The sequence below is a fragment of the Mus pahari genome, chromosome 13 (genome assembly GCF_900095145.1).
Source record: "Mus pahari chromosome 13, PAHARI_EIJ_v1.1, whole genome shotgun sequence".
Classification (NCBI taxonomy): Eukaryota; Metazoa; Chordata; class Mammalia; order Rodentia; family Muridae; genus Mus; species Mus pahari.
The window spans coordinates 55,319,788-55,341,350 of NC_034602.1; the positions used below are offsets into that span (position 1 = coordinate 55,319,788).

Here is a 21,563-nt window from a genome sequence, read left to right on the forward strand (position 1 = left end):
ATAGTCTGCCTGCTGTGAGAGGGCACTCCCATAGTCTCTGGAGGCTGAGGCAGGAGGAGCAGAGAGTTCAAGGGCAGATTGTTCCACATTCCAAGACTTGTTTAAAAGAAAAAAAACTAAAAAGTAGAGCTCCATGCTGGTTACTAACACCCACTGTGATAATAATTCGCTTTTGGCCATTTGAGAGAAAGTGGGTGTGGCCTTGGAGATACTTGATCATTTGGAGATCAGGGTAGTGTCGAGTTCATTTTTGTTGTGTAAAACACATACTTACACCTCAAAGTGGTTGAGATGGTAAGTTTTGGTTATGAGTTTCCTCTTGTAAACCTGAAACCCTTAAAGCCTGCCACTCTCTCCAGCCCACACTAACCTTTGTTCTACTTTCTGTTTCTATGAATGTGGCTGCTTTAGATGCTTCATGTGAAATCATGCAGCTTTGTCTTCTTGTTTCAAGTTTATTTAAGTAGTTTCCTCTTGCTAGCTCATGGCAGGTTTTCCCTTTCAAGGTCAAATTATACCTGCCGTGTTTGTGTGCCACATGTGGCTTTGCTTACTTATATTGACTGGCCTTTTTTGGTACCCATTTCTTAGCTATTGTGACTGTGAACCTGGGTGCAAATGCCAAAAATAGGGCGCCTGACCAAATGACCCTTTTATTTTTAATGTGCCACACTCTTTTCACAGCATTGGTGCCTTCCCAGTGCCCTCGGGTTCCATACACACACACACACACGCACACATGCACACACACACCCCTTCCTTTGCTATTTTCTGGTTAATTTGATAGTGGTCAGTGTAGTGGGTGTGAGGTGATTACCCCATTGTGGCTCCTCTGTGACCTGTTTGGCTAACACTGATTTTGTGATGTCCTCCATAGTATATGCAGGTACAGCATAGAATAATGACAGCATCTACCTAATAGTAGGGATGTGGACCAGTCAGTGGAAGCTGTAATCACATAGGATGCAGACAGCCCCTTCTCTTTGGGGGTTTAGAAAATAAAAGTAGGCACCTCCCCAACAAATGTCAGCCACATTGTTCACCTTGTTTTCTGACACTTGCAGTGTAGGCCAGGCCAGTCTTAACCTCGAAGTCCTCCTGGGTGCTTGGATTGTAGGCTTTACTGCCACACCTATGTTCCGCTCACTCTGTCTGTTTTTTTGTTTGTTTGTTTTTCGAGACAGGGTTTCTCTGTGTAGCCCTGGCTATCCTGGAACTCACTCTGTAGACCAGGCTGGCCTTAAACTCAGAAATCCACCTGCCTCTGCCTCCCAAGTGCTAGGATTAAAGGTGTGGGCCACCACTGCCCGGCTGTTCAGCTCACTCTTAACATCACAGAGACTGTCATTTTTGCAGAAGAGTCATATTGTCAAAAAGACGTCTTCTGGTCCCCTAGACAATATGTGGCCATTTGCATGGTTGCCTCATCTGCCAGCTGCCTCAGCAGTTGAGGACACCTGAGGATGATGCTGTCTCCTAAGCTGACAGATATGTCCAGGATGTTTGCCCCATCAGGAAAGCCTTAGTGATGTGTTTTCCATGGAGAGGCGCCACAATTTCACACCGTTATAGGAGTCAGGAAAGAACTGGGTCCACTATTTTAAACTTCTCGTTTCATTGCACAGATTTCCTCATCCCCTCTTTCCAGCAAGAACAAAAGCGTTTCCCAACTGTAGGGCTTCCTTTCATGGATTCCAACCTTAGATCACAGTGGGCAGGACTAGAATTTCAGTGACGTATGCCCGAAAGGCGGTGGGCGGGGGCGGAGGGCAGCAGAGGTCCTGGCTACAGCCGTGAGCCACTCAGGCATGGCTCTACTTCAGCGACTTAGCTAAAGGTCCCGTGGGATTCTGGTTGTTACCTAGCCATGGTTTTTCTGATTCTTCCCCTGCTCACGCATTTCTTCCCTGCCCTCCTCCTGGGACTCTCTCCCTGAGGGTCTTCTCGCACCGCCCGCTTCCCTTTCCTACTTCCTCCCCTGCCCCAGCACTAATGTCTGTCTGCTCAGCATGGCTGCCATGTGACACTGCTCATTCTTCCCCTGCTTCCGGATGTACAGCTTCCTCTCCAGAGAGGGATCCCCGGTGTGTACCCCACCTTGCCCTTTATGATTGCCCTGCTTCGGGGCCTTGACACAACACGCATATGCTCAGGTGCTTTTGGCCCTGCACCCCATCATGGCACTTAGTTAAAGTACAGTTTGTGGCCAGAGGGCTGCTCAGAGTGCAGTGCTAGCCAATGCTAACTGCAGCAGGAGCTCAGGGACGGGCCAGGGGGCGGTATCAGGAAGTATTAGGAGTGTGTGTCCTTGGGAAGTTCGACTGTAGTAAACTTGCCCGTTAAAAGATCATAAATAGGTAAAAGTATGGAACTATGTAGATAAGTATGTTACAGTTCCCTGGCCCAGGAAGGGAAATTCGGGCGTTTTTGAGCCATTAGTCTGCTTGTCCTCCCTCCCGAGTTTGGGCCATCCTTTAGGCCTCTGAGCCCATGGCACAGCTCTCCTGTTTTGTTCAGAGGTATGTGTGTGTGTGTGGGGGGGGAGCAGGAGCGGGGGGGGGGGATCCTTTTTATAAAAACCTGCTTCACGAGGGCTCATCAGGGGCTTCATGAGGGGTGTACCTCCAGCCCTTGTAATAGTCTTTACTGTGTCCTAATGAAAACTTTAATACATGTCTAAGACTCTAGGACATGCTCCCCGCCCTGGGACAATGCAGCGGACACAGCGTGTCCGCAGGACTCCTCCCGTTAGTGGGAGTAGAGTGAAGGGGCAGTTGAGAATGGCCTTGCCTCTCCTATGGGCTCAGCATTTGCTCCCTCCCAGATGCCTGTGATGAGGCCCTGTCCCCTACTGGGTAGGACATTAGGAACAGCTATCAGCTATTGAAGCCCAACCGCTCTGCTCCCCACTACTCCCCTGCTCCCAGCCACTCCCTAGCTCCTCACTCCTCCCCAGCTCCTGGCATACTCTCGCTCCCTCCTCTCTCCTGCTCCATAACTTAACCTCTTGACTCTTTCCAGGTTCTCCTTTTAGCCTCCATAGCACCTGTGCCATGGCTGGGAGAGGCTTGGGGACAAATAAGGAAGTGGGTGTCTTCTCTGGTTCTTTTCACCGTTCCTCAGTAGAAACTGAGAGCCCCTGGTCCCCTGGCAGAGTGTGATGGCTAGCAGCATCTGGGCTTGCAGAGGCCAGAGCTGGGAAGAGGTGCACAGCAGTGTGTGTGTGTGTGTGTGTGTGTGTGTGTGTGTGTGTGTATGTATGGGTTGGGCAATGGTGCCCTTAGCTTTCTGTAGTATATTTTTCTGTTGTGTTGAGTGACTCATTGGTTTCTGTCCCTGACTATTTATGTTCAGATCTGAAGGGTTTTTTGGAAGGGAATTTATTATTGTTTGATTTGTGTGGGTGGTGGATTTGGGTCAGTAGGGAGGGGCCCCTTTCTGAGTGCATTTCTTAAGAAAATGGTATTAATTTGAGATCAAACAATTGCCTTTGACTAAGATAATGTGATTTGGCCAGTGTTTGAAAAGACAGATGTATTATTATACTTTATTTAATAGTCACGGTGTACATGATGGGTAGAGTCATTGTTTAATCTGAAATGTATTTAAAGGTACCCCTGGGGCTAAGAGGTTAGCTCAGTGGTAGAATACGTTAAAAACCCTAATTAAGATCTGTAGCATTGCAAAAATAGAAGAAATTCAAGACATGCCTATTGTCTCGTGTTACAGTGTCACATAGTATGATGCCACCAGTTAAGGTAAATGTATGAAAATTTAACTTCAGTGAACATACTGAATGCCCAGATCCAGGGCCTTCAAACTTGTTTGTGAATTAGAACCCCCAGTTGTTTAAGCCTCGTTTGCTGGATCTCTCCTAGAGTTTATGATTTATCAGGCCTTGGTGTTTGGGACCGAGACTGCATTTCTCACAAGCTCTCAGGGTTGCCTCTTGCCTCTTGCTGACACTATACTCTGAGAAGCTGTCCCGGGGACTCAGCTCAGTGACACTGCAACCCACGTGCTATTGGTGGGACTCAGAGGCAGGTTTCATCTTCTGGGCCCCTGGTAAACTGCAGGAAGAGGAGACTTGATCGGCCACTGTAGTCCTGGACATGAGCAGTGTAAATGATGACTGCTGGGTGCTCTGACATCTTTTAAAAACTTTGTTGGGCTTACGGTGATTACCAGTAAGCTAACCGCGCATGGTCCCTGCCTCGGGGCTCTCTGGCACAGAACTTGTAGCATGCCTCCTTTTTACTTCTTAACTGCACACGCATGGGGTGGAGGTCTTGCTTAACAGGTGGCCCTTTGTTTGTTGACCCACCTTACCAACTTGGCCTATTTCTTGCAATATAGCTGCACCTCTCTCCTCTCCCTGGTCTTGGTGGAACTCTTCGTGGCCTCTGATTCTGTCTGCTGCTTTGCCGATGCTGCACTTCTCAAGGGGTAGCTTTCCCTAGCCATGGCAGCTGCCTATAGACTCGGCTTCTCCAACCCCACAGAAGAGCTGTTAGGGTTGGCTCATTCGTTGTTAACGACCCTCTGAACTCCTGTTACCCCCATGACCTGTCTTCAGCCACTCCTGACACTGTCTGGAATGGGGCCCACTCAGCTGTCTCCTTGGGAACAGAACTTGATTTTATCTCACCATTGTTTTGGGCTGAAGTGGATGGATGCTTGGTCACAGGAGGATTAACACTGAATTTGCCATATGTTTCTCATAAAGTCATATGTGTATAAAGGTATCTATGTGTTAAATAACCACCTTTCTCTGTAGATTTCATTGAGGGGGGGTTGATGGATAGACAGACAGACAGACAGATATATAGGCTGTGTAATTTAAGAATACAATTGTTTTTAGAGAGCCCCAGCCCAGTCACTTGCTACCAACCTAACATGCTCTAGGGCCTTGCCATGTTCTGTCCCTCTGATTTCTTTCTCTTCTGCTCAGTCTTGTCAGGATGGTCCAGGCTGCCCTGGTTCCTGTCTCTGGGATCCTTGCATATTGTTTGTGTTTGGGGTTCAGAGCAGTGGCGAGGCTTGCACCAGTGCTATGGTAGCAGAGGGGAGGTGCCTAGGACCCCACAGGCCGGAAAGGAAGCAAGAGCGAGCATCCTGAGGGGGGCTGAGCTTTATGGTGATGGTGGGGAGTCAGTCAGGCAGCCAGAGAGGCTAAAAGACCATCCCAGCCCTCACAGGCGAGATGGTCCGTCCCTGACAGTGCTGTTAAGCAGCCATGGGTCCTGGGCATGCCAAAGCAGGGGAAGAAGGACCCCTGTTGTTGGGGGAGGGCCCTGGGCCTTGCTGTTAGTTTTAACATGGAACAAGCATTTCTCTTCCCCAGTGTTTTCAGTATGTGAGTGTTCCCTTCAAAAAAAATCTGCAGTCCAGGTTGGAGCAACGGCTCAGCATTAAGAACAAGTATTGTTCTTACAGAGAACCTGACCCTGACTCCCACCCAGCACTCACAGCATGCAGCTCACAGCTGCCTCTGACTCCAGCTTTTCTGAACTGGTTAGGTACTCACATATGCACGGCACACACACACACACACACACACACACACACACACACACGCACACACACACAAAGTAAGAAAGACATACATATAAATAATGAAAAATTTCCAATCTATGGAGAAATCTAAGCTGCACAAAGGTTTTTTCCCAAAGATTCTGATTTTAGAACAACGTAGTCACTAATGTTAGAATCAAGCACTGAATCTTACCCAATAAGTGCTCTTGGAACTTTGCATATAATTCCATATGTGCCCTGTTAGGTGAGCAGGGTGCAGAGAGGCCTGGAGCCTGCTCATTTGGTGTGAATGACTTGACAGCATCAGTGTGATTCAGTCCATACTTCTGTCTCCTCTTTGCCTGTATTTCCATACCTGAATGAGGCAGTGTGTGTGTGGGGGGGGGGGGGGTTAGCCTAGGCTCCAAGTTCTACTCCTGGCTCCATGAACTGAGCCACCCTATGTTCTAAGTGTTTCTCTTGAGCCCTAAAAATGTTCCTGGGTTATCTGGTGGTATGGAGGTAAAATTGGTAAGTACTTATAAAGCATGCCACCTAGCACCTAGGAAATATTCAGACACGTGACTTTGAGCCTCAGTTTCCACACTGGGGTGTGAAGAGTGTTCAGTGAAGTCCCCTTCTAGAATAGAATCTCTGCATTCGGAATGCTGACCATTCTGAATAGTATTCACATTCATTACCAGTTCTTCCATCAAACAGTACACACACACTATTGGATTAAGTAAATTAAATTTCATTTGCTTGGGAATTAATGTATAACTATTTCCTTCAAACTTATTTTTCTTTTATTGGCCATGGCTATTTTTCTCTCATAATACATTCTGATTTCAGTTTCCCTTTCTCTACTCCTCCCAGTTCCTCCTCAAACCCTTCCCACCCCAACCCACCCCCTTTCTGTCTCATTAGAAAACACAGGTTTCTACGTATAACAATATAAGATACAGTAAAACAAAACTAATACACCATAATAATACAAATTAGCAGAAGGAAAAGAACCTCAGAAAAGGTACAAGAGACAGAGAGACACAGATACTCACTCACACACTCAGGAATCACGTAAAAACTCTAACCTGGAAGACATGAAATATACACAAAGGACCTGTAGGGTAAAAAGAAGAAAAAAAGTGTGTGTGTGTGTGTGTGTGTGTGTGTGTGTGTGTGTGTGTGTGTGTGTAATTTTTAGTTTAAAGGGAGAAGCTTGACAGGACCTGAGACAGGGAGCCTTCAGAGGTGCCTTTAAGTTCATTTTCTGTTGGCCGTCTACTGCCGGGCATGCAACTTGCCCTGTACAGTAGCTTGCTTCCCCAGTAAGAGAAGAGAACACTGAAGTTCCATTTGCAGGGGTTATCAGTTGGAGCTAGCTTCTGGGCTGGGGTGGGGCTTGTGTCCACTTCTTTCAGCTCTCGGACTCCGTCTGACACAGACCCATGCAAACACGGCATGCTGCCTCAGTCTCTGGACGTGCAGATGCGCGTCAGTCCCATTGATTGAGGGCCTTATTTCCTTGCTGTCCTCTGTCCCCTCTTCTGCAGAATTCCCTGAGCTCTGACGGAGGGATCTGATGGAGACCTGCCTTTTAGGGATAGGTGGTCTCACTCGCTGCACACTGACTGACTGGTTTCTTATTTGTTCTCATCCGCTGCAGGGGGAAGCTTCTCTGACGATGGCTGAGTCAGGCACTGATGTATGAGAATAGCAGAATGTCATTAGAAGACATTTTATTGATACTTTTCTTGTTAAGAACAGTAATATTTGCTTTTATCCTAGGTCCCTGGGATATCTAGTCTCTCTTGGTAGCATCCAGAACAACTTCCTATATCAAAGGTGCTAGCATATCTGGGTAAAGGCTTTATTTAGGCACCGGCTTGAATTCTCTTTGCACAGAGAGTTGTGTAGGTATTGTGGGCCTTGTCACAAGTTTGTGAAGAGCAACCTATAATGTTGGCAATACCCAGAATTGTTTGGGAGTTTCCATGGGGCATTTTTGACCATAGATATAACCCAATTCCAGTATTGGAAACTTGATTTGATGATAAGAGATGGCCAGTTGGGACTCTTATCTCCCCCATTATTTGATTATTTCATTTAGATCCCCTTCATACATGTATATATTTTATTAATTTTCTACTATTTCTTTTTGGTTTCCCTAAGACAGCCCTTCCTTAATTTTAGATGTCTCTCCCCATTTTTGTAGAAATATCTTTTATTCTCCTGGTAGTAACTGTCATCTTCAAGGCTCACTCTGTCTGCTAGCTAGGCCTAGTCCTGGAAGCCTCTAGCCTCCTTATAACCTAATCTAGGCCTAGAATGTTCTCAGCCTCTGAGACTCACTGCTGAGTAAGCTCGCCCCTCTCTAGTTCTTTTTGAGTTCTGGTTGACGGGTTCAACTCAGCTGTTTTGTCTCAAACTCTTCTCCAAGCTGACTGGTTCAATCTGGCTTTTCTTGCAGCCTCTTCTTAGCCTTAAACTAACTCTAGCAATCTGTTCTAAACTTCTTTCTCCTTCTCTTTCTCTGACTTGTTCAGTCTTTACCTATGTCTACCTTCTGTCTGTACAACCTGTCTCTATAACTGCCCCATAAAACTGCCTCTCCTTCCTCCCCCTTTTGTTCCCCCTGCTCTCTCTCTCTCTGTGTATCTCTGTGTATCTGTGTCTGTCTGTCTCTGTCTCTCTCTCTCTCTCTCTCTCTCTCTCTCTCTCTCTCTCTCTCTCTCTCTCTCTCTCCCTCTCCCTCTCATTCCCTCTTATGTTACCTCTCTTTCCTCTCTCTTCCCCTGAGAGTTGGGCACATCCTGTTCTGTCAAATCTTACTCTGATTTGCCACTTTGTCTGCCACTCAATAAGATATCACTTTCAAACATGGGTGCTTCTGTCTACAAACTAAGCAAGCTAACTTTACCTTCATTGTTTGGGATTAAAGGTGTGTACTAAGGGAAAGTCTGTATTCCAGCCAGAGGCATTAAAGGTGTATACTAAGGGAATGTCTGTATTCCAGCCAGAGGGATTAAAGGTGTATGCCACGGCTGAGCCATACCACAACTAGAAACAGATTTTTTTTTTTTTTGAAAATGAATTTCAGAGTTCACAATGTGGTCATATATCCTGCAACACATATTCCCTCCCTTAACCCCTCTTCCCTTTTTTGTCCCCCTCTTCCCTCCTTCCTTCTGTTCCATCTATCCCCCATCCATCCATAACTAGTTAATTTCCCTTTCCTAGAAAGATCTGTCTCTCCCTAGTCCTTTACTCTATAAACCTCTGTGGTTCTATGGACTGTAGCTCAACTATTGACTTAAGAGCTAATATCCACAAATAAGCAAATACACATAATATTTGTCACCCCAGTGACCGGCAAATAGGCAAAGGCTGAGAACACTGGGAAGGTGATTTATGCCTTCAACCTCACATCAGCATCAGCATCAGCATCATTGTTACCAAACGGTACTTAGCAATGTTACAGATCTAGTTTCTGCAAATACTGAAGTCAAAGCTGGTACTCCATAAACCTTTGTAGTCGGCTCCAGTCAGAAGCCACCCTGGACCTGAGACCAAGCAGCCTAAACTATTAAGCTTATTCCCCGTTCCTGGCTAAGTTACAACCCAGGATTACTAGGAGTTCAGTTGGCCAGGTTACTAGAAGAAATGAAGACTCTGCGCTTCAGTGTGGGCTCAAGGATCTCATGGCAGGATCCCCATTCAACTTCAGGAAAGATAGTGCCAGTGGCTGCTAGGGAAATGACAGCTCGGGACTTTATTGGAGGTGGGTAGTTTTGAGGCTCAAGCCGCCTGTGAATGTTGTTTCACTTGCAGATGTTAAGATCCATGTTCCTTAAGTTCAGTGTGCACAGTGGCTCCTGTTACTGCTTCTCATCATGTGAGGTGTAATTGTCTGAGGACCTGTGCTGCCTTTTAGTTCAAGGGTCACTGTGAATAGGTGTGGCACTGTATATGTCTGTAAGATATTTGAGAGTTATACTATTGTGTGGTTTACAGGAATGTGGTTCATGTAAAGAAAGGGATACAAATATGTGAAATGTGAGGTGTTAAAACACAGACATTTAGAACTGATGTGGGAAACCTTGAAGTTGCATCTAGTGGTAAGCAGGTGCTTCTGAGCCAGGTACAGTGGGATCTCTGTGCACCTGCTTGCTTACTAGATTTTCTTCTGGGCATTGGTTTTCTTTTCAGGCAATTACATGTCAGGGTAAGTGACTACCTGTAGAGATGCCCAGTACCACTAGTGTCCTGCACCTGACTGGGGGATCTGATAATAGTCCCAGGTCATACCGTCTCTGAAATATATTTAACTTTCTCAGAGTATCTAATGGGGCAGTGAAAGTGCTATATAAGCCAAGCTGCTGTGTTCCCATGCTGGGTCCCTGCTGCCTAGCTGTGTGACACCGGAAAGTCTCCCAAACACCTATACCTTGTTTGTTTGCTTGTTTGCTGTTAGATCAGGTTTTTTTAAATATAAAACTAGATTTACAAAACTAAATAGCGGAGTCTTAGGGTGGTTGTATTACATAAGTGATTATAGAAGCATAGTAACAACTATATGATCAATTGACCCCCAAAGGTCATCTTAAACCCCAAAAGTCTCTTCAAACATTTCCCCAGCTACTGAAGCTGTTGCTTCCTAGTAAATGTGTGTTTACCTCATGTTTGTGACTCATACATAACTTACTGTGGTGAATATTAAAACACGGTTTTTAAATCACATTTATTTACGAGTATGTGGGGGTTGGGGCAAGCATGCAAATACCACACAGCACTCACGTGAAACCCAGAGGATAACTTTTGGGAGTCAGTTCTTTTCTTCCTTCATGTGGGTCCCAGAGATTAAACTCAGGTTTCTAGGCTGACAAGTACCTTTACCTGTTGAGCTGTCTTGCTGTCCCCAAAACATACATTTTACATTTGGTGATGTCATGTCTTGGCTAATTGAGCAGAAATTTCTGAGTTGGTAAATCATTTGAATACATAGTGTTTGTTGTTGAACAAAAGTAGTCTATTCTGAGGCTGGTAGGATGACTCAGTGGGTATCGGTGCTTACTGAGCCCAGTGTCCTGAGTTCAGTCGCAAGGATCCACATGCAGGTGGAAGGAGAGAACTAACTCAACAAAGTGTTCTCTCTCTCTCTCTCTCTCTCTCTCTCTCTCTCTCTCTCTCTCTCTCTCTCTCNTCTCTCTCTCTCTCTCTCTCTCTCTCTCTCTCTCTCTCTCTCTCTCTCTCTCACACACACACACACACACACACACACACACACACACACACTCAGGCACCACACACCCAAGATTTTTAAAGGAACGAAATATCATCCTGCAATGTCTGTTTTGTTTGTTTCCAGATTATTCAGAGCTGGGAGAGCTACCTCCACGCTCCCCTTTAGAACCAGTGTGTGAGGATGGCCCATTTGGCCCAGTACAGGAAGAAAAGAGGAGGACATCGCGTGAGCTTCGAGAGCTGTGGAAAAAGGCCATCTTGCAGCAGATCCTGCTGCTCAGGATGGAGAAGGAGAATCAGAAGCTACAAGGTTGGTTTGGAGAGTGAAGCTGAGCAAAACTGACGCTCTTACTTAATCCTTGCACACGAGATGCAAAAACAACAGGGAGGTGGCCTCACGTATGTGGATGTCTGTCGTGTCTGTTTACGTTTTCAAAGTAATAGTGACACCATTTACTTTCCAGACACTTAAAGTGAGTCTTACCAACTCTCATGTATTCCTGTGTAGCATGAGAAGCACCACGTTTAGAACTTGTGAAATACAAGCGCCATGTAAGCGCTGACTCTCAGAAGTGGTTTTGATTGGCTGGCTGGCTGCTTGGTTGGTTAGTTGATTGGTTGCTTGGATTTGTTGTGGTGGTCGGTTTATGGGATTTTTTTTTTCTTTTTATCTCTAGCCATAATTTCTGCCTTGGTAGTGAGACTAGACTGATCCTATATAAATCCTTAAGGTATATAATTCCATTTTGTGTGGCTGTTCAGTGGGTTCCTGGGTAAAAGTTTACCTGGATATCACCGTTATCAAAATGACAGGAACTTGTAAAGTTTAGATTTTTGTAAGCCACTGCCTGGATTTGAAGTCCTAAAGATTCTGAGTGGGAAGTCTGAGTACACCCTCCTAAAGGGAGGCTAGAATGTAGCAGGAGGTTCACTCACCGTGCCATTCCTTAATGCAGTTTTGGAATTCGTGTGTTTCATTGAGCATTATGCTTGGTCACAGGTTTTTGTCTTTGAATAAGACGCCAAAGCTTGAATAGAACTGAAAGTTACTAAGACACCAGATCTTAGGAATAAACTCTCAGAAGGTGTTCTGTCCCATGAAGCCCTGCTGGCTAGAGCTCTCTGCGGCTCTTCTTAGCTAGATGTCCTCCTCGTGATCAGGAGTCTGTGAGTTACAACGGCACCGTACACAAGGAACACAGTGCCTGCTGCTGAGAAGGACTGAAGCCCTGGGTGTGATGGTAGCCCAGCAGTTGGAACAGCTGCCTAGAGAAGAAGCCAGTGCTCTCTTGCTCACAGTATTGCCGCTGAGAACAGGTTGCGTAGTCAGGCTATAGTGAGCAGTTTGTAACAGCTCAGTATTAAGATTTTTCCTACTTCATTCTTCGTGTGTGTGAGAGAGAGTGTGTGTGTGTGTGTGTGTCTGTGTGTGTGTGTGTGTCTGTGTGTGTGTGTGTGTCTGTGTGTGTGTGTGTGTGTGTCTGTGTGTGTGTGTCTGTGTGTGTCTGTGTCTGTTTGGTGAGACAAAGAACATCCAAAGATGCTACTGAGTTCTTTTTGCATTAGCCATCTAATCTACTGCTGGACACAGGGCCTGCCCTTAGTGGTTTGTAAACCCCATGAGACTCCATTGGAGAAAACTAGTTTTCCACTTGCCAGTGGTTATCAATTAGAGGTAACTTCTGGGTTAGGGATGAGGGCTTGTGTCCACTTCTCCTCTCGGTCCTGGGACCCATCTGGCACAGAGTCATGCAGGCCCTGTGCATGCTGCCACGATGTCTGAGTTCATATGTACATCAGCCCTGATGCGTTTAGAAGGCCTTGCTTCCTTGGTGTCCCCCATCTCCTCTGGCTTTTACAGTCCTGCCTCCTCTTCCGCAAGGTTCCCTGAGCTCTGAGGGGAGGGAATCGACTTGCTGCTTACAGCTGAGTGTACATCGTCTAGATGTGGCTCTCTGCATTTGTTCCCATTTACTGCAGAAGGAAGCCTCTATTTACTCAGGGCATCTATTTATTTACTTTGTTTTTATTTTTATTATTATTTTTTAATCTATGGGTCCTTTTTGTACACATTATGGCTTCAGGTTTTATGGGATTCCTGTGTGTGTTTCTGTGTCTGTATGTGTTTCTTGTGGTCTTTCTTTGGCTCTTTTTCTTCTGTTTGTTTTGTCCTATTCCAGTTTGTTTTCTCTTCTTTTATTATTATTCTTTAAATGCCTGTTTTCTAATGAGAGTCAGAAAGAGGGTAAATTGGAATGGGAGGATCTCAGAGGAGTTGCGGGATGAGAGATGATAGTCAGAATATATTGGATGAAAATAATAAAACAATAAAAGAAAAATAGAAAATAAATACCTTGTATATATATAAAAATTATAAGAAATTATAATAAATATTAAAAAGTTAAAATTAGCAATATTTTCTGGGCCTGTGAGATAGTTCAATAAGCAAAGATACTTCCCACACAAGCCTGTTGGCCCGAGTTCAGTCTTCAGAACCCACAGTGGGGAGCGAGAACCAACTCTTGAAGGTTGTCCTCTGACCCCCATACATGCCCCATGGCGTCTGCAGCTTTACTAATGTCTGCGCGCGCGCGCACGCACACACACACACACACACACACACACACACACACACGGGCAGGGGGAGGGGTAGTCATAACATTACAAAGTGTGTTATCAAGAAAATGACAGCTGTGTATCTGGGGACCTTTGTTAAAAACCTGAGAGGTCACTAATGCTCATTCTGTGGCTCTTGAGGCTTAATGCTTTTTAACCAGTCCTGCAGGTGGCAGCCCAGTGAAATGGAACCTGAGATACACCTATAAGGAGAGAGAGGTTGGTTGCTCTTGGCAATGTTACAAGTCATGAGTAGAGGTGGTGACATAGGAACAGTATACCTCAGAAACAAAGTGTGTGCTTCTGTGCCAGAGATGCCTGACAGACCTGCATGAGCAGGGGAGTGTCTGCTGGGTTGCCTTGGTCACCTTGCCAGGACTGTGCTGTGCCCACTGTCGACTTTACCAGGCTATGGGCAGTGTTTGTTCTGCTGGTCCTACAGCTTTACTGCTTGGGTTCATTTACCTTACCTCTGTTTAACCTGGGATGTTTATCTTGTGGTCAAAGTATAATCAACTTTCTAAATTTAATATAGGAAGTGTTAATCCATGTATTAGCCTTGCTGTACCTATATTGTTGAGAAATAATCAACAGTAGCAAGTTGATTGCTTTGAAATATTTAGTAAGCTTGATAGCAGTGAATTGAGTTGGGGCCATTAAATATAGAAGCTAGGTCAGACAGGACCCAGTCAGAGCGTTGACTGTGTGAGCAGGAACTATTACTCTGTGGTTTGTTTTTTCATATGCTTCTTCTAAGAGGTTTAAGCTGCAGGGGTGAGCGGCTCTTGAGATTGATCAGGATTCAAGCTGACTTGCATGCTCTTTAGAAAAGAAATAGAGGAATACTCATGACAGTCTTTCTCTGGCTAAGTCAGTCTTCGGCTTGTGGAATCTACAGATACAATACTAATTACTATTCTGGAAGTGTTTCATCCCAGACAGAAGTTAACCCCATTGTCTAAATCTGCCTCTCTGTGGTGTAGACACTTGGCAGCTGGGACTGTGGGTGTCTTTCCCAGTGACACAGATACGCTGTCCTCGTTTGCTTTCTATTGCTGTGATTTAAAAAAAAAAATCAGCTTGGGGAGGAGGAAGTTTATTTGACTTCTAGTTTATAGTCCATCATTGGAGAAGTGAGGGCAGGAGCTGAAGGCAAGAACTGAAGCAGAAACCCGGGAGAAATGCTTCGTTCTGCCTGGCTTCCTTCACCTGCCTTGCTCAGCTACCTTTCTTAACCTTGGGCCACCTACCCTGGGATAGCACCGCCCCACAGTCAGCTGGGCCCTCTCACATCAATCACAGGCAGTTTTCCAATTGAAAATCAGTCCCCAGATGACCCTACCTGTATCAATTTGATAAAGATTAAAAAAAAAACAACAACAATTAAAAACAGCCAGCACTCACACGCACACCTCTGCAGGGCATACAGCCTCCTGCTGTACCTCTACGTAAGGTCTCTTTCCCTGTATTTTAAAATAAAGCTATGAGCAGCCTGTGGAGGGCACCATAACCGTGGCACAGGCTGCCGGCGCTTATCAGACGACTTCATCTAAGATAACAGTTCATGCCTAACTAGTATTACAGGGTTATATAGTCTGCAAATCCATGCCGATACATTACATCCTAAATTGTAGTTGAAGCCCTTTCAATTTACAACATTTTTCTTAAGTTTGTTGTAGAAAATAAAGCATTATAATTTTTCTTAAATCTCTTTAAGCATAGGGGTCATTTCATTGCTGAGCCCTTAAAAGTTTACTTTCCCAGCTAGCTTACAAGGGATGGTGATAGTTTGCAGGAGAGTTGTGGAAGGGTCAGGGGGAGGATTTAGTGGGAGCCTGGGGACTGAATGCCAGGAGCTTGCCCTGCCTTGTGGGAGTACCTCAGAGCTGAACAGCAGCCACAGTGTCAAGATAGTTCATGTGGCCATTACTTTGTTGGGAAAATCCTGCAAAATCACATTCTGTCCCGTTTGCCTCTGTCCCGGAAGAGTGTGGGCACACACGCAAGCTTTTCAGTAGTACTGTGAAGGGTTAGGTGTCTGTGGCTATGGGTCCTGCCTTGCTGATAAGGCATTTCACAGGCCACTGACTGTAGTCAGCAGTGTCCTTGGGAATCTGAGGCAGGGGATGCTGCAATAAAATCCTTGGATTAAGCCTCTGGCCAAGTCTTCTGGCAGCTTTTCTTTTGTTGGCTGTGTGACGTTCTGTGGACTTGAGATGGAGTTCTGGTTGTTTGCTGGGCAATGTTGGGGAACACAGACATGCTTATGACAAAGGTCACTGCTAATGAAGCCACTGGTGCTCAGAGCCCAATGCTGGCTCCTGTCAGCCTAAGGAGGCTAGTGATGATCCTGATGTGCCAGATGTGGTGAGCTCAGCTCTAGTGACATGCTCTCTCTCATATTGGGGAGTTTTAAAAATATGAGACCCTAAAGGCTTTCTTTACTGGTTTCTAGTTTCTGTTTGGTAATTTAAGTTGCTCCTCATTGTGGCTTTGGTCTTTCTTGGAGAGATGCAATAGCTAGCTTCAGCTTTCTAAGATACAGAGATGTCACTAATGGTTGACAACACCTACATGAGGCCTGCCTCTCCATAAGGAGGACGTTAGACTGTCTCTGCAGCTTAGTGAACAGAAGTTACTGGGACTCTGCCAGGCCAAGCACTGGGAACACCAGTAAGGTATTGGGAAGAAGTGGGTAAACATTAGTAGTAAGGCCAGAAGTAGTAGTAAGGCCAGAGGCCGTGATGGGGGGAAGCCAAGGCAATTTCCTAGGCTTTTCATATCTGTTCCATCCAAGTCCTGACCAGGCCTGACTCTGCCTTAGGATCTGGATGGGGCATAGTCAGGGTGAAATGGCTAAAGATACATGCCAGCTTGTCTAGGAGGAGGAAGAGGTGGGTTCAGTTTGACCTGTGCTGTTGGCTACAACTCAGGAGCTCCTGCTCACCTGCCCTCCCTCACCTCTTCCAGCCTCCGAAAATGATTTGCTGAACAAACGCCTCAAGCTTGACTATGAAGAAATCACTCCGTGTCTTAAAGAAGTCACTACAGTGTGGGAAAAAATGCTTAGCACTCCAGGAAGATCCAAAATTAAGTTTGACATGGAAAAAGTGCACTCAGCTGTTGGGCAAGGTAAGCTTTACCAGTTGCTCTCCGGCCAGCCTCACCCTCTGCAATGACGAGGAGGGTGGAGTAAGGGTACCTGCAAGTCTGCTTTCTGGGGTAGCCTGGCCTCTTCGTCTTTGCTCACAGTTTTCCAGATGTCTAGTTGATTGATGTGGGTTCCATCACCTTTCAGGATCTTAAGTTACATTAACTGAAATGCCCGGAAAACCAGGCACCAGTATGTTGATAGGAAAACTCAAGGCTTAGTTGCCTGTGAACTGAATGAGTGATGAGTTAAATAGGAAACTAAAAAGGAACTGTGTGGCTTCTCACTGGTCGGGTATCCCAGGGAAACAACAGAGCGCTCAGCTCACCTTCCAGGACGGTGGTCCAGGTTCGGACCTCAGTCCAGGTCAGCTTCTTGTGCTGTCATCTTAAGCAAAGACCCCCCTCTCTGGGTGAGCCCCACTTGGTTTTTACATTTTTCTAAAAAGCTGTGTGTGTATGTGTGTATGTATGTGTGTTTGCACATGTGAGTGTCAGTGCCCACTGACATCAGAGGTTTGGCATCCCTGGAGGCTGAGTTATGGGTGGTTGTCTTTACCTCATCCTGAAATGTCCTCTGCGAGAGCAGTAAATACTCTTAGCTGCTGAGCCTTGCTAAGTACACATGGAAGACGTGGGTGGTGATGCTGGCTGTGAAAGTAAGTGACCTGAGACCCCAGAGCACGGCACATGAGTCTGTGTCCTGGATGACTTGGAAGGTGGGACCTGTGGTTGCCTTTCACTGTGGTCTGCCAGTTAGGATTGCTTTGTCTGTGAGGAGGTGAGTGCAGAACTTGAAAAGAATCTGGAAACGTCTCCAGCAGTCTGTCACGGTTCCTCGAATGCCATGTGAGTCTGTGTTTCCTCATTCTGGTTCTCTCATTCTGGGTTTTTGTTTTTATTGTTACGAGTTACTTGGGTTGACTCACTAAGTAATAGGCTTACCGCTTTCATGGGTATGCACCATGTTTACCCTGTCCTTGGCTGTCCCTCTCCCCTAGTGCCCTCCCTATGCCGCCCGCATGGCTCTCATTTTGATTTGCTCCAACTCATTTTTACTATGTATCATAAAAACATCAGTCTGAGGCTGGCAGCGTTACCAGGAGGGTAAGGGTACTTGTTACGCAAGCCTGTCAGCCAGTGTGACCCCATGGAACCCGCATAAAGGTGGGAGAGAGAACATTACACAGCTGTCCCCTCACTTCCACATACATGTCACGGCACACGGCCACACACACATTGTACACACACACAAGTAATAAAAAATAAATAAATACACCAGACTTATAGATGAGAAATTCTCAAAGAATAAAAAACTACATTTTAGAGCTTAATGTAGATGGATTTTTGGTATTGAAGTATAGCAGTAGTGATTTCTCTCACCGTGAGCCTCAGGAAACATTGGTGTGAGCTGGGAGCCTGCTGAGAGCCATCTGCTTTCAGTGCCGCTGAGGACAGCTCACTCTAGCTCGGAATGAGGGTTCCAGGTCTGTGTGGACATCACAGGGTTTTCCTGTAGCTTTGTCCGTTGTCCAGAGGAAGCAGCCTCCACGTGTAACTCATTGCTAAGAAGGTTACTAGATCTAAACGGTGTCTCTATCATAGTCTTCTTACAGAAATAAAGATGAGTTGCGTGTAATGTTAAGATGCACGCTTGCTCCTTGCCTGGTGCTAGCAATGGCCATCTCACCCCACTCCCATGGCTAGTTTCACCAAACCTCCCAACGACCATCCAGCAGCTGTGCCCTTTCTCTGGCCCACCTGAGTCGCCGTGGATGGAAAACACCAGACAGCCTTCATATTTTAAAACCAGCCAGATAGCAGAACTGCTGGGCGAAGAATATCCTGCCCCATCCTCCTTAGCTTCCACCACCTGTGGAGTCCCTGAGACCTACGTGTCTGTTGCTTCCTACCCTCTCTACAGCCTTGTCCAAGTGTCTCTGTCTGTCTCTGTCTCTGTCTCTCTGTCTCTCTGTCTCTCTCTCTCTCTCCTCTTCCTCTTCCTCTTCCTCTTCCTCTTCCTCTTCCTCCTGGGGCCCAGAAATCCCACCTTATCCTTTGCCCAGAGATTAGCGTCTGCCGTCTTTATTGACCAGTTAGAATGGGGAGAAGGTTCCCATGGAATCACCCGAGTAAGTCATCCACCCCTCCTTGGGGCAGCCTTCTTCAGGAAGCAGAATTAGCATCAAAATACAAACAGCACCAGAGCAATCCACAACAGAGATTTATTTATTGTTTTAAGTATATGGTTTTCTTGCCTACATGTATGTCTGTATACCATGTGCGTGTTTGGTGCCAAAAGAAGATCAGAAGAGGGTGCCAGAGCCCCGGGAATTGGAGTTTAGACAGTTGTGAGCCATGATGTGGCTCGTGCCATTAGCCACAGAGCTGTCCAGCTCTTTTAGCCATTATTAAAAATGTTTTACTATGTTGGGAGAAAGTCAGTGGATAAAGCACTTTTTGTGCAAAGTGTGAGCACTGGAGTTCACATTCTCAGAACCGTGTAAAACTTAAACACGTGTGGTAACTACCCATAAGTCCAGCACTCAAGAGGCAGAGCCAGGGGATTCCCTGGGAGGCTGGCTAGACAGACTAACCCGACCGCCAGGTTCAATGAGACCCTGATTCAAAATAAAGTGGAGCGATCTTGAGGAAGACACTAGATGTCAGCTTTGGGCCGTTAGATGCACATGCCTGAGCATCTCTACCCCGCCCCCCGCCCCCCCACACACATAGACACACCCAAACCTCATGCAAATACGTAAATAAACCAGCCCTTTTACTGAGCTTTGACAGGGCAGCTTTTAGTACTCATGGGTAGGTATTGCTGGTTTTGACCTTCCCTTCCTATGGATTAAGGAGACTTGAGTGACAGTCGGGTCCTCAGCTTGCAGTTCTCACCGTCATGCCAAGCTGCCTTTGGTTGAGACGTGTTCTGTACAGGCAACGGTTGCCAGTGTGACCCTGCGTCGGTGTCTTCCCCTCTCTGTATTTCTGCCTCCTGGCTGGCAGCAGGAGAAAGCCTGGCCCACCTTGCTGTTGCTGCAGTGTTGTGCAGCACTGATGGGTTTTACACCCGTTGTGGCTGCTGCAGTATGACCTTTCCATGGGGGGCTTGCGGGTAGCTGTTTTGAGAACACAGAAGGCAGAGGTGAACACACCCGTCTTCCCCTTTCCACAGTAAGCTAGACAGGGCTCTGTAGCGGCACCTCAGAAGCAATTGCTTGCTCTCTGGCGGCTGATGAGAGGCCTGGCATCTGGGCATGTGGTTCCTGTTCCGTGTGGTGAGGGAGATGACAGGCTCCAGATGTCTGGACCCTGGGGACTGGGGTTCAGCAGGGCTGATCTCGAATTCCTTTTGACCTCTCTGATTTGGTCATTCCCTGAAGGAATGAATGCATGCAAACACCAGAGGCTCTGTCATCCATTTTCAATACCTGAAGACTTAGCAACTTCACACAAATGACCACTGGTCACCTATGTCTCAGAGTTTTTAAATGATCCTGAACATGATTTCAACTCTTTGGGCAGAGGCTAAGTCACCTCAGAGAGCATGAGAGAGAGAGCAGCCCCTGTGTGGGTGACGAGTCCTTTCCCCATGGATGTAGGGATGTAGACATTGTTCCAAGTTGCCATGAGAAGGGAGTAGCAGACTAAGGAGTCAGCTTGGGAAGAGAAAGAATTCTGTGGAGTATTAAGTCACTCACAAAGTTTGATGTGCATCAAATGATTTCTTGAAAGAAAACAAGGGCTTTGCAGACCCCACTGTTGCTTTTTGCTGCTTGCTGCAGCCATGGTCAACCCCACCGTGTGTGTTCTTCAACATCATGGCCAATGACGACGAGCCCTTGGGCCGCGTCTCCTTTGAGCTCTTTGCAGACAAAGTTCCAAAGACAGCAGAAAACTTCCATGCTCTGAGCATGAAAGGAGAGAAAGGATTTGACTATAAGGGTTCCTCCTTTCACAGAATTATTCCAGGATCCATGTGCCAGGGTGGTGACTTCACACGCCATAATGGCACTGGTGGCAGGTCCATCTACGGAGAGAAATTTGAGGATGAGAACTTCATCCTGAAGCATACAGGTCCTGTTATCTTGTCCAAACGATCAGCAGGACTGTTGCTTCCAATCCCAGACTCAGCGGATCCTGCAATATGAGAGCGTCTGGTACTGTTGGGTAACGTGGCCAGTGTTCTCTTCCGCCCCAAATAATTCTGACAAGATAATGGGAATGATTTAGTAATAAGAGGAAATTGGACATCTCCGGATTGGGAAGAATTTCCAGTTTGACAGAAAGTATTTGGTGAAAAAGCCCCTGTATAAATCACTCAGCACGCTGCCTGGCTTCTAGTTCATGGCTTGCCTTCAGTCAGGGTCTACAGTGTTACAGCTCTGCTCCTTCTCTACCTAACCCCATCCCTTTTTCTCTGTATGTGCACGCATGCGTGCGTGCGCGCGCACACACACACACACACACACACACACACACCCCTAGGACAGATCTGAGCAGGCATGGCAAGGAAGGAGAGAAGGAGCAGAAGTGATGTAAGAAAGCAATCATTAGGGTATGCTAGTTTCTGGTTGCTACCATAGCAAATAACTACAGATTTGGTGACTAAAACAATACAAGTTGGCCAGCAAGGTCATTCGGTGTGTATACTTTTGCATGTAGGCGTGGTGAGCTGAGTTCAGTCTCTGCATTCCACAAGGAGAGAACCAATTCCTGAGAATCGTCTTCTGACTGCCACACAAAGGCTTTGGTTTTGTTTTTTTAAATCTGCACAGGTTCAAGTTACACAAAATTCCATATTGGAAAGGGGAAGTGGACATGAAGCCCCACCTCTAACCAAGATGTTATTTGCAATTGATAACTGCTGGTACAGGGGAAATCACTTTTCTCCAATGGTGCCAGGGCAGGCCCATGCTCAGAAGCAGATGACCAACCAAAAATAGACTCCATGGGTTTGGAGAGGGTTTTGTTTGCTATGGCTTGTTATTTCTCAGCTTCTTCTTCCTTTTTTTTTTTTTTTTTTTTTTTTT

The 21,563-nt window shown here is 46.2% G+C and overlaps 1 protein-coding gene across 5 annotated transcripts in view; it reads left to right on the top strand.

Annotated features, from left to right (window-relative positions):
• Tbc1d1 (TBC1 domain family member 1) overlaps positions 1-21,563 on the top strand; it is a 189,891-nt gene that overhangs the window by 137,297 nt on the left and 31,031 nt on the right. For all 5 annotated transcript variants that reach the window (XM_021210417.1, XM_029545051.1, XM_029545050.1 and 2 more), the window contains 2 exons: positions 10,883-11,068; positions 16,345-16,506. In XM_021210417.1, coding sequence (XP_021066076.1) covers positions 10,883-11,068; positions 16,345-16,506 — 348 coding nt within the window. The remainder of the gene's footprint in view (positions 1-10,882; positions 11,069-16,344; positions 16,507-21,563) is intronic.